Source organism: Schistocerca gregaria, chromosome 2 (genome assembly GCF_023897955.1).
Source record: "Schistocerca gregaria isolate iqSchGreg1 chromosome 2, iqSchGreg1.2, whole genome shotgun sequence".
Lineage (NCBI taxonomy): Eukaryota > Metazoa > Arthropoda > Insecta > Orthoptera > Acrididae > Schistocerca > Schistocerca gregaria.
The window spans coordinates 919737307-919751042 of NC_064921.1; the positions used below are offsets into that span (position 1 = coordinate 919737307).

General features: G+C 41.8%; 1 protein-coding gene across 1 annotated transcript in view; it reads right to left on the reverse strand.

Annotated features, from left to right (window-relative positions):
* Positions 1-13736, reverse strand: part of LOC126335351 (brefeldin A-inhibited guanine nucleotide-exchange protein 3) — a 295547-nt gene that overhangs the window by 146558 nt on the left and 135253 nt on the right. Inside the window, exon 13 of the mRNA XM_049998536.1 lies at positions 4547-4694. Coding sequence (XP_049854493.1) covers positions 4547-4694 — 148 coding nt within the window. The remainder of the gene's footprint in view (positions 1-4546; positions 4695-13736) is intronic.

The window sequence follows — 13736 nt, forward strand, 5'->3', positions numbered from 1 at the left end:
TTCAGACGTGCTATGACCCGTGGCTCCACCCTTCATTCGATCCCTGCGAAACCCTACATTTCAGCTGGATAATGCACGACAGCATGTTTCAGGTCCTGTGCGGTCCTTTCTGGATATGGAAAATATTCGACTGCTGTCCTGGCCAGCACATTATCCAGATCTCTCACCAATTGAAAATGTCTGGTCAATGGTGGCCGAGCAACTGGCTCGTCACAATACGCCAGTCACTACTCTTGATGAACTGTGGTATCATGTTGAAGGTGCATGGGTATCCAAGCTCTGTTTGACTCAATGCCCAGGTGTATCAAGGCCGTTATTACAGCCAGAGGTAGTTGTTCTGGGTACTGATTTCTCAGGATCTATGCATCCAAATTGTGTGAAAATGTAATCACATGTCAGTTCTAGTATAATATATTTGTCCAATGAATACCCATTTATCATCCGCATTTCTTCTTGGTGTAGCAATTTTAATGGCCAGTAGTGTACATCAACAAGGTTTGGACGGAAAGACACTGCGACTGATCAGACACTGACAGACACGACATCTAAGGTGAAGTTCAAGGGAGAAATCCCCGAACCCTTTGAGATCAAGATAGGCGTTTGCAAAGGTGACGGACTCTCACTGCCCCTCTTCAACCTAGTGCTGGATAAGGTCATCAAGGAATGGGAGAAAGAGCTGCAAATACAAGGCCATTGGAAGCCAGTGTAACTTGGATGGCCCAAGGACAAGTGGGGGGGATGGTTGTCTAGCCTTTGCAGACAATCTGGCACTACTCACAGATAATGAAACTACAGCTATCAGACAGACAGAAGTACTCAAAGAGTGTTCAGAAAAAATAGGGCTACACATTTCCTTTCAGAAAACTGAGTTCTTCTGCACGAAATTAAACATTCCAAATTTGAACACAAAGTATGGCAAGATCAACAGGGTCACACACTTTAAGTGCATAGAAGAAGTGCTCGAACCGACAGGAAAGGAGAAAATTGCCCAGAAGACAAGGTTATTGAAAATGAAGAGAGCCTTATACAAAAAACAGGGTATTTACAACAAGAAATGTCTGTCCACCTGCACCAAAATGCTATACGGCAGTGAGACACTGATGATACACACAAAGGCCAACCTTGAGAACATTCTCACACAGGAAAGAAAAATCATTAGGAAAATTATTGGGCCAAAACTCATGGACAATGGATATAGGCTTCACTCTATGGACACCACAGAGAAGTTCTCCAATATCACAGTAGACATTAGAAAGAGGCAACTAAAATTTTATGGACACATAAGCAGACTCCCACAGACCAGACTCACCAACAGAATCCTCAGGTACATCCAGAGACTCAAGACCACTAAACTCTGGATGACAACTCAAAATTGATCTACAAATAGCTCAGGTAGATTCAGTGGACGTCATGGAAAAAGCATCTATGGACACAAGGTGTATAAGTCGGAAGTGATGTCAGAGAAAACAGCAACTAAAGCCCAAATTCCAAAGTGGACAGAAAAAAGGCAGAGAGCCTTTAGTGAATGAATGAAGGAGTACTGGAAGAAAAGAAGAACAAGTAGTCATGAATGTTTTGCATGGTCTGATAAAAGGCCTGTAATGTGTGTAATAATAATAATAATAATAATAATAATAATACACACAGTAGAGGTGACGTTCTTAAGTAAAACAAAGGGCTGCACAATAAGATGCACAATTAGAAATGAAGATATTAAAACAGAATTAAATATTTTCAACATGAACGATAAAATTTAAAAACACTGTGAAGATTAAAGACAACACATCATGAGAATACCAGGTCACTGAATTCCCAAGAAAATCCTGCACTACAAGCCCAATGGAGAAAAATATACTGAAAGGCCTGAAATGATGATGATGATGATGATGATGATGATGACATATAACCAATTTCATTTTTATTTTTCCATAGTACATTCTCTGCCACCTTTGTTTTGGCAGAATACAATTTACAATTTATCTTTGGCTCTCATTACTGAATACAATTAATGCATGTATCCCACTATTTCTACAAAGCAGACATTTTTTTAAAAATTTCATCACTATGTTCACATTAAATGATCTATTAAACAATGGAAACTCTGAGATGGAATGTAACAATATTATGAAAAGAAATGTTGCTACTCACCATATAGCAGAGATGCTGAGCCACAGAGAAGCACAATAAAGAGACTGTCACAAATACAGCTTTTGGCCAGTAAGGCCTTCATCAAAATTAGACAACAGACACACACCTACACACTCACACAAATGCAACTCACACACACGTGATTGCAGTCTCCAACTGCAGTGGAGACTGCAGTCGTGTGTGTGAGTTGCATCTGTGTGCGTGTGTATGTGTGTGTCTGTCATCTAACTTTGAGGAAGGCCATACTGGCCAAATGCTATATTTGTGACAGTTTCTATATTGTGCCTATCTGCAACTAAGCATCTCCACTATATGGTGAGTAGCAACTTTTCACAATATTGTTATATGATCTATTATTATTCATTTTTAAAACATCACAAAAAATATTCAACTTCATAAGTTTGTGAGGATTTTGTGATACAAGCTTGTAAATGGACTTTTGAATGTTAACTTATGTGCATATTAACAGTTTTAACTTCCTAGTAATATAGACAGCTGAGAGTGTTATCTGAAATCAACAAATTAGAGTTAATGCCAAGTATGAAGTAGAAGTTGATTTGAACAAATGGAAGGGCAGTGACTTTTTCCAAAGTAGCTGCTCTCCTCACTCCCCCCCCCCCCCCCCCCCCCTTATGCATGTAAAAATATATGAGTGGACTAGCACTTGGCGTAAGTTGTGGCAGTATGCTTTATAGAAGAACACTTCAGTAGATGCTTCTGTTGTTACTCTGTAACTTGACTCATTCCACCTCATGGAACGCTGTGTGTGAATTAATGAGTTATTTATGAGGAATGACAGCCATTTGATTTGTTTGTAACATCATTTTTGCTGCAAAGGATATGATAAATCACTGTTAGCAAAATTTGTCTACTATTTTCTTACTCAGAATAAAACTTTCTCCTGTACAACTGAGATGACAAAAGTCATGGGATAGCAACATGCACATACACAGATGGCAGTAGTATTGTGTACATGAGGTATAAAAGGCCAGTGCATTAGCAGAGCACTAATCTGTACTCAAGTGATATTTGTGAAACAGTTTCTGACAAGATTATGGCTGCACAACAGGAATTAAGAGACTTTGAACGCAAAATGGGAGTTGGAGCTAGAAGCATAGGGCATTCCATTTTGTAAATCATTAGGGGATTTTATATTCTGAGATCCACAGTGTCAAGAGTGTCTCGAGAATACCAAATTTCAGACATTACTCCCACCACAGCAACACAGTAGCCAACAGCCTTCTCTTAACGACTGAGGGCAGCAGTGTTTGCGTAGAGTTATCAGTGCTAAGGGACAAGCAACACTGCATGAAATAACCACAGAAATCAATGTGGGATGTATGATAAATGTATCCCTTAGAACAGTGTGGCAAAATTTGGCAGTAATGGGTTATGGCAGCTGATGACTGACACGAGTGCCTTTGCTAACAGGTTGACATTACCTGTAGCATCTCTTCTGGACTCGTGACCATATTGATTGGATGCTACATGACTGGAAAACCATGACCTGGTCAGATAAGAGTCATTTCAGGTGGTAAGAGACGATGGTAGGGCATGAGTGTGATGCACACCCCCTGAAGCCTTGAACCCAAGTTGTCAACAAGGCACTGTGCAAGCTGACAGTGGCTCCATAATGGTCTGAGCTGGTTTTATATGGAATGGATTGGGTCCTCTGGTCCAACTGAACCGATCATTGCCCAGAAATCATTGCCTGGAAATGGTTATGTTCAGCTATGTGGAGACCATTTGCAGCTATTCACAGACCCAAACAATGGTGTCATGTCACCAGGCCACAACTGTTCATGATTGATTTGAAGAACATTCTGGAAAATTTGAGTAAATGATGTGGCACACAGATCACCCAACATGAATCGCATTGACCATTATGGGACATATTGAGAGGTCAGTTCTTGCACAAACTCCTGCAGCAGCAACACTTTTAAATTTATGGATAGCTGTAGAGGTAGCATGACTCAATATTTCAGTAGGGACTTCCAAGGACTTTTTGAATCCATGCCACATCGAGCTGCTGTGCTACATCTGGCAAAATGAGGTCCTACACAATATTAGACGGTATCTCATAATTTTTGTCACCTCAGTGCATACTCCTGGAACTCTGTAGGAAAACACTCATGTTGGTGCAGCTGTATCTGGTCTGCCTACTGAACCAGTTGTAATTACTTCCTCTATTATCACATCCATTTAACAAGATTGTTTTTCATTCCATTGTTATGAACACTTTTTCCAATATAAAATGTGTGTTTTGTGTGGAAAACCCATAAACTTTCAAACTGGATAGTTCTGATACCTGGCATTTCCACCACACATAATGGCAAAATTTTTGCCATGAGAGGCAAGAGGACATACTCTTTTATAAGGAAATGCAAACAATATTTACCTTGGCAGTATTTCGAAGAGAAATCCTGAATTGCTTCATCTACTTCAATTGAGCTACGTAGTGCCAAAAGTGATGGTAGCAGGGATTGTAAAGTTTGTGCAAAATGACGAGCATTATGTCTTTCAACATCAGTGTATTCCTCACGAACCTGAAAAGAAAAATCAAATTAACAGACATATTGTGTATGCATATCAAACTGTAATACATTTTAATAAATTTCTGAGCCAAATTACAAAGATGAATACTCTTACTTTTCAAATCACGTCAGTTGAGCTATAATTCTTGACCTTACAACAGCTGGCACTCTGTCATCTTCAAGGATTAAAACTACAGAATGCCAAGAATGACAATGTGTTCTCCTTAGCTTTTCTGAAGCAGTGAAGGCTAGAACCTTCCACAGGTGAAGTGAGTTTATATTTGGTTTGCAAGCTCAGTCAAGCATCAGATCCGGCCCCATGGTATCAAAGACAGCAAGGAGGCTGTATCGCACTGAAACTGCCACTCCCATCTTACTATAACCTATGAAAATTGTTCTTTTTTTTCTATGTAATCAAAGTCACTCCCATGTCCTGTCCAGCGTGTAACCTGATCTGTCTTGAAACTGTTGTGCATAATTGAATCTCAGCTGCCACCTTTGTAACTGAATACCTGTAAATTGTAACATACAACATTATTGTCATTATTTCCAGCAGTACTTTGCAGCCATTCCATTCACAATGTTGTACCAAAGCTGACTTATTTAGTCCCTTTTCTTTGTGATGTGTGTATTCAGCACAGTGCTTAGCAACACTGGGAATAGTTTGTCCTATGTAAATATTGCCACATTCTACGTAATGTCATATATAATGGGCACAGTAAGGCCTCAATCTCCAGAATGGTGTGGAAAGTAAGTCTCAAGCCATATTTTGGAGCAAGCATCCTATCTTGATAGACATCATGCCACAGTACAATACGAATTCTGTCTTCTTGGCATCTTCAACTGCAACCTTTGCTGTTTACACCAAAAGCCTCTGACATATCTATAATGGTGCAATGGTTATCATTGAAAATATGACTTAAATACTAGTATCCAGGCTCAAGACGGTCATCCCTAGAAATCATCTTCAACTTATGCATTATAGTGTAGCCTGAAATGACAGCAAAGTCAGCCTGTAAATCAAAGACTACACTGACAGAGTTGTTGACACCAAATGTACATACAGTACACCTGCCGGTTAGAGAATGAAATTTATATAACACAGACTTCAAACACCTTGGAATATAGTTCTACACTGGGTAACAGCACAGGACTATGCAAGAGAGCTCAACGCTGTAAAGAGGGCCACTTGCAGCAATACAATGACACAGCATTGCACCATGGGCTTGCAGAGGGCTGCTAGTCATTGCCCATCTAATTACTGAAATCAGAGACACTTCAGCTCATGGTACATGTGGCATTTGCAGCAGCAACACCATGAAAAACTCACTTTTGCACATAATAAAGATCAGCCATCCAGCCAGGCATGCCATCGAATCAGCAAGTCACCGAGTTGGTGTATGTCACTGAGTTGGCTTCTGCCATCAGATCATTCCAATCCAGTGTCATCTTGAAAGGACCACCTGGCAAGGTGTCCAGTTACAACCTGAAGGACTGAGAGTCAAACTGAGGCTCTCCGAGGAGCCAAGCCATTGGCGCACCTGATAGCAACAGTCGCTACCAGTCAGTCATTTGATACAGAATGGGCAGTGTCAGCTTACAGCATCTGCAGTGATGCAGCTCAGCCACTGGTGGGGGATATTTACTATACAAGGTCATAACATGCCTGGGCCACACCGAGCATAGCAGCTTATGGTTGCCTAGTAAGACACTTCTACACTGGGCCCATGGGTCTAGGCCCTCCTTCCAGCACTGCCAGATGTGAGCTTGAGCTTATCATTTGAACTATTGGAGAAATGAAGGGATTGTAATGCCTTCAAATGATTTTTGACTGGGCCCAATCCACCTAACTCCACCAGAGAATACCCACACTCCCTAAAAATGACAATAATTTGAAAGAAGAGATAAAAAAATCTGTGAATAGTTCCAGCATCACTATAGGGAAGAAGAATTCAGTGTATTGAAATGTTTGATGTCAAAAGCTGCTCATATTTCATCACAGAATCTTTTTGGTCCAGTGTTTGGAGGCCACAGACCACAGTTCTCTGACCAAAAGCTGTGCTGAGAAAGAAGACAAGAAGACCTCTAAGAGCAGAGAATGTAATGTTGCACATGACAGAACACCAAGTGAAAGATGTCTTGATTGAAGAAATCCACACAACATTAAAACTTGGCAGGAAACTATGGAAATATGGTTCACTGGAAGATGCAATCAACTGGGAGTAAAAAATCAGTTTAATGCAATGCAATAAGACAGTTATAATGAATTGTGAGGTCAAAACATGACAGCTGGATATGTACAAGACACGTGGAAGCATTTATACATGGTGTTTATAAATGAATATTGGGGTTTTAACACTTTATAATATTTATTACATTAAACTTATAGTTATAAATGATATGTCAAATGAAAGAGCAACTCATTTACCAAGAACCTCACTGGCATAGCGAAGTAGTACGCAATTGGTTGAACTTCACTGTACCCAAGCACTGGATAGGTCGCAAGGGGCCCAATGACAGGGCTTGCTGCGCATGGCCTCCACGTTCACCCGGCCTAATGTCATGTGATTTTTTCCTTTGGGGCTTCATCAAGGATCGTGTCTACATGCCTCCGCTACCAACAGACCTCCCTGAATTAAGAAACTGGATTGAAGCAGCTGTTGCTACAATCACTGAAGACACACTTATCAACGTTTGGGAAGAACTCAGCTATAGACTTGATGTGTGCTGTGTGACAAATGGTGCTCACATTGAACATTTATAAGGCTCTTGGTAAAACTGTTTGAGTTGTTCTTTCATTTGACTTATCATTTATAACTGTAACTTAAATATAATAAATATTATAAAGTGTTAAAACTCCGATATTCATTTATAAACACCCTGTATTTGCACCTAAATTGGATTGGAGTAAACACTAGTCTGAATGAATTAGTTTTGCACCACATGCTTGCTTAAACAGCTTACTTCAAATTTGACATACAATAATACTGCAACATCACTACTGTCTGGAAATCCAGTAATTCCCGATTGGCTTGTGCAGTCTGCTTTACCTTGTTAATAAAAATGCAATTTAGTTCAAAGCTATGGTAAAAACTTAAGGTTAACAACATTTCAGACAAACAGGACCAATTATATGCCTAATAAATAACGAATGACAGAAAATGCATAATACCAATTTATTTTTCAATATAATACCCGTGTATACTACACCTAGGGGCACACTCAGACAACTTCTGCAACCATTCAAATTAAAGGACTTCAATTTCGAGTCCAAGCACTCACAGCACCAATCACTGGATCATCATTGTCAAATCGTCATCCTCTGATGTCATTTTTTATGTTTGGGAATATGGTGAATGATGTAACAATTTGTACCCGCAGTCACGCAGAGTTTCCAATGTTGTGAGGACTTTGTGCACCAATGGTTTGTCCTGATGAAAAGAACCCTGCGTGCCAATTTTATGCACCTTTTTTTCTTTATCTTTTCTCTCAAATGGCGCACAAGAGTGTAGTATGACGCATTGGCAGTTTTGCCCTTTTGCAAGTAATCCACCATAATTATCCCTTCTGCACCCCAGAAGACCACACCATCATGTTACTGACTGATTTTTTCACCCAGGACATTTCCATTATTGTGACTGTTGTTGTGTCTCAGGATCAAAGTGATGAACCCATGTTTTTTCCATTGTCACATACCTTCCAAGAAAGCCATTTTCATCAGCTTCAAATTGGCAGAAGATTTCTTCACAACACTGCACACGCTCCCATCTCTAATCTGCATTCAAGTCTTTCATCAGGACCCACAGAGATGAAACTTTCCGCATCTCCAAAATATCCACAAGAATGTCACAAGCACACCCATGGGAGATTCCAAATGTGATTTTAATGTGGTGCTACATTGTTCGATGATCCTATAAAATCATATCACGAATTGAAGTCACTGTTTCATCAGTGGCAACAGTGGCAGGCCTTCTGCACCTTGACGCATCTTGCACACATGTTCTTCCATGTTTGAAGATGGACACTCAGTTTTTTACTGTTGCATAAGATAGAGCACTGGTCTTAAGTGTATTCCACATGGCCTCTGCAGTTTCCTTGGGTGTCATTCCCTTCAAATGAAGGTATTCAATCACAGCACAGTTCTTGATTCTCTTGATATCCCATTTTGCTTACACTATAGTATACAATGCATCCTAGAGGCAAAGCTAACAAAGCTGGAGCCATTGCAAACCCTCAAGGTGGTGGTATTTGTGTAAGACATTACAGTAACTATCTTGGGCTAGAAACTTTTAGACCACCTCTTGTAAACAAATCAAACATGGATGGCAAGCCCTAGAGTTTCCAGCCAGATGACAGTGTTGAGATAGAATGGAGTTTTGACAAGTGTTACACTCTTCTTCTAGCAAAGATGATGAGCATGGCATTCACTATACTCACACAGATCTGTATTGCCATCTAAGTGGGGACAGGAAAGCCTTTCGTCATTAGTATAAATTTGAAAAGTCTATATTTATGCAAATCGAATATGGCTGACACACACTAATTAAAAAGTGTTTCTTTAAATAATTTCTATGTCTGCAGAAATTCAAAGACAAAAAGGGTAAAGATGCTGTGGTGGCATGGCCGCACAATCTGCCACTACAGTGTTTGTATTTGGTTCCAGTGGTGGCCGGACAGAGCAAGTACATCACTGTCGCCCACAGCCAGTGCCCTGCCCAGCAAATACAAATACACGGGGCCACCACCAGCAGGGCTTCGTACACTTGGATCTTCACCACCATCCATGAGATTTATATGTTGACTTATCGTCAGCGCACTGATGACTGTAATGTCAATCACCCCCTCAACCCAAATCATCATCATAATCATTATTCTTCACCATAGGAAAATGTTCTTGAGTCAGACCATCTCCATGTCAGTAAGCATGCAGTTGTCAGTGACAGGGCTCTGTACTCAGACAGTTAGTAGTTGTGTTAATGCTTCTGTAACCTTGTCATTATTTGTCCTGCTGTTATCACCCAACCTAATTTTTGTGCATGTAGGGGTTGACAAAAAAGAGTGTATATATATAGCAGTTCTGGCAAAGAGGTAGTTCATTCTGCACGTGTCTTCCATGAGTGATATGGGTCTAGCATCGGTTTAATTGCTCCAACAGCAGAAGCAACAGGTTGGGCAACAAAAGCAGCAGTTAGATGGGTTCATCCGTTATTTATATATTTGCTGGGAGCACAGGCCTCACAACCACTGCTGCCTACATGCCCATCTGCTGCCCCCCTCCCCCACCTGCCCCTCCCCCAGTTTTCACCATTCCATGAAGCAAAGAAAGGCTGGGAAACACATCTGCAATGTCTGCAGCAGCATTTCAGTTAGAGGATCTATCACTGCAAAAAGCTTCTTTCTTGTTGTGGATTGCACCAGAAAGTTTTCATTTGCTTCGAAAACTTACCATATTGAAAGGCCCTTTAACATTGTCATTTTCCGAAATGCTTAGCACTTATTATCTTAAGTAAACCCCCGTGGTGGTTTCTGGTATGGATTTCCACCGGTGGCAAAAGAAATGAGGGTCTTCTCAAGCATGGGTAGTCAACCTCCATTCGTTACGTAGGAAGTGTAAATTTGTGCATGCTCACTGCCAACACTGCTATCCTGGTTCTCCATTTCGCAGCATCATCCTTCATTCCGCATTGAACAGAAAAGGTCTATTAGGAGGCATAGGCTTTGCATCTAGAAGACCCAACAGGTGACATGGTTTTTGCTATTGCTAAGGCTTTTGAAGTGTTACACATTGTGTCTGAACAGTTTGAGGATGTCATGTACATTTGTCAGTGCACTCATTGGCACAGCATCGTCAGTATACCTGGAGGCCTTCGATTTGTGCCTCTTAATTGATTCCGGTCACCATAAGATGTTGCTGTTTCCCACCGCAGTTTTTTGTCATTCCTGACTGTTTCTGTGTTAACTCCCACACTGCTGCTGCCTGCATAGGCATGCCATCTGTGCCACTTGCCATAAAAAAGGCCATGTGGCCAGGGTCTGTCGCAGTTCCCGCATGGTCAGGCCTTTGACACAGATGTGAAGTCCACGGAAGTGCATAGAGTTATGCCAGTCCATGGCCACAAGTTCAACATCCCCACCAAGATTTTCATCGCGCTGTTGGTTCAGCAACAAATGTTCTGTTTCCAAGTCAACACAGGGTCCTCTGTGCCCCTCATGAAACTGAAAATATACAATCATCTGGTCAACTACTCTTTCCTCAATAAATTGTCATTTGTTGGTTACGGAAACCAGCCCATTCCTGTTCAAAGAGTTTACAATCGACACTGAGTATCAACTGGTCACAAGGGTGATCATGTTTTTGGCAGCAGACAGGGTGACACTGGAGAACACTTTTAGTCTCGATGGATTCATCGTCTTTGTGTAATTCAAGATGCAGTACATCTTGTTTCCAACTCTATTCCATTCCAGGAACTGGACAATCTCTACCATAAGTTTGGTCCCACATTTTTGCCAGGTTTGAGGGTGGCAAAATCTTTTGAGGGACACACAACCCTCAAATTGATGGCCATATCTAAATTTTGTCATGATTGGCCTCTCTCCTTCACCCTGAGATCGGCAGTCAAGGAGGAACTCAATAGGTTGCAGGGCCTGGGTATCACTGAACTGGTTGCCTCCACCCAACTGGCTATACCATTGGTTGTCATTTGCAAACCTTCTGGGGTGCTTCATTTGTTTGGAGATTTCAAATCCACCACTGATGCTCAGTCAGTAGTGGATTTTTATAAGGTTCCACAGACTGACAAAATCCTCACAAGACTGGGAGGTGGTGAATGTTTTACAAAAACTGATTTGGTGGATGCATATCTACAGCTTCATCTGTATTCTGCTTCCCAACAGATTATAGTTATCAGTGCCCTGTTTGGATTATACCGTTACATGTGTTTGCCTTTTGGCATCGCAAGTGCCCCCACTAATTTTCAATGATTCTTAGAAAAAATTAACATGCAATGTCCCCCATGTGCAAACTATCTAAATGACATTATCATCACAGGGGTCTTTATGCCAGAACCATCTTGACAACCTTCAGATTCTTTTCAATAAACTGGAAGAGGCAGCCTTAAATGCAGCCTGCTTCAATCAAAATTTTTTCAGGCTGAAGCTACTGCCAACCTTCCTAAACCACGAAACCTGAAAGAGCTCCAAGCATTTTTGGGAAACGTCAGTTACTATTCAAAATTTATCCCCAGTGCAGCAGATGTCATTCATCCCTTCAACATATTGCATAAGAAAGATGTTAATTTTGTTTGGTCGGTGGATTGTGATAAGGCGTTCTGCCCCATCAAGCCTTTGCTAGTGTCTACCCTGAGCAAACAGTTGGTTCTTGCCACAGACATGTCCTACTAGGGACTTGAGGCAGTTTTGTCTCATAGGAAAGCTGATGAATCTGAACAACAACATGTGCAACAAAGATGTTGACAGTTGCTCAATGTACTTATTTACAAACAGAAACAGGAATGTTGGCAATCATCTACACGGTCCACAAAATCCACATTTTCCTTTGTAGAAAAAAAAATCCATCTTGGGCCCTCCCCCATTCTTGGCTTCCTGACTGGACCACACCAAGACTTCAGCAGTGGGTTTATTTTTGAGTGCATATCTGTAAGAGATTCATTATTGTCCCACTGTTCATTAGGCAAATGCAGATGTGCTGCCACACTTAACCATTGGTCTTGAGCCAGAATTCGACAACAGAAAATATAGGTTTCCAAAACAGTGATCACATGCAGCAGGCACTGGATTTGCTCCCAGTCACAGGAAAGTTCATAGAGAAAGACTCTTGGCAAAAACCACTGCTCCACAGGTGTCCCAATTTGTGCCAGAATCTTGACCCAAACAGGTGCCCACTATGAAATCAAGCCCCCTCTGCAACTTTTTCCTTCTTTGTAATTGGCTGGTGGTGGTTGATTGAACTCTCCTCCTTAGTATGAATTCGGATGAAGTTCAAATTATCATCCCTTCAGTCTTACAGTCCAGAATTCTTGCTCTTCTCCACTGTGACCACTAGTGCATAGCATGCATGAAAATGCTAGCAAGTTGTTTTGTCTACTGGTTAGTCACTGCCTCAGCAATTAAGAAGCTTGTCTGTGGGTGCAAGCAGGGTGCCAAGTATCAGGCAGCCCACTCCTCATCAGCCATGGGATCGCATCCACATCAGTTTTGCAAGTCCTTTCTGTCATTCCATGTGAGGAGTAGTGGCAGATGCACTGTCAAATTACCACATGTCACACGCATGTGCTCCATCTTGGGATACGCTACTGTGCTGACTCTAACACAGATTTCTGAAGTCAAAGGATTTCCATGGATGATCATCTCCATCAATGGCCCATTCTTCTCTAATTTCTGCATCCAGAATGGTATTGCATAATTTCACTTCCAATCGAATGGTGAGGCAGAATGTATGGTGCGTACATTAGAATGCAATTAGCAAAGTGCTTGGCAGACTTGCCTGCTGACACGGCATTGCCTCTGCTCCTAAGCATCTACAGGACCACTCCACTGAACAGCCACAGCCAAACAGAGGTTCTCCACAGACAACAACCCCGATACTGCTACATCTGTTCCAGGGCCTGCAGTGTGGCCATGCCCTTCACAATATCACAATATGTTGTGGGCAATCCAATCTGGGCACACACATTTGGTCAGACTGGGATGGGTGCAGGCTATGGTTCAGGAGATGCTCAGCCTGTGAATGTTCAAGGTGGATGCTGGTGGGATGTCACATCTCCCATGATCAGAATCAACTATGCCCTCATTTGGGTAACAGCCCACTGCAGTGGATACTGTTGGAGGGACCTGCGGAAGGAGCTGCCCCCATCACCCCCCCCCCCCCCCCCCCCCTTGGGGCCAGACACCATGGAGGCTCCTTCCCTGGATGTGCTAGATGGAGCCGCTGCTGGCTCCAGATCCTCAACCAGTGTCCAAAGGCAGCTGCCCAGGCACCAGCTGCTCATGAAAGCACTGGTCAAACATTCCTCTGTCATTGTTGCCGCCATCTCT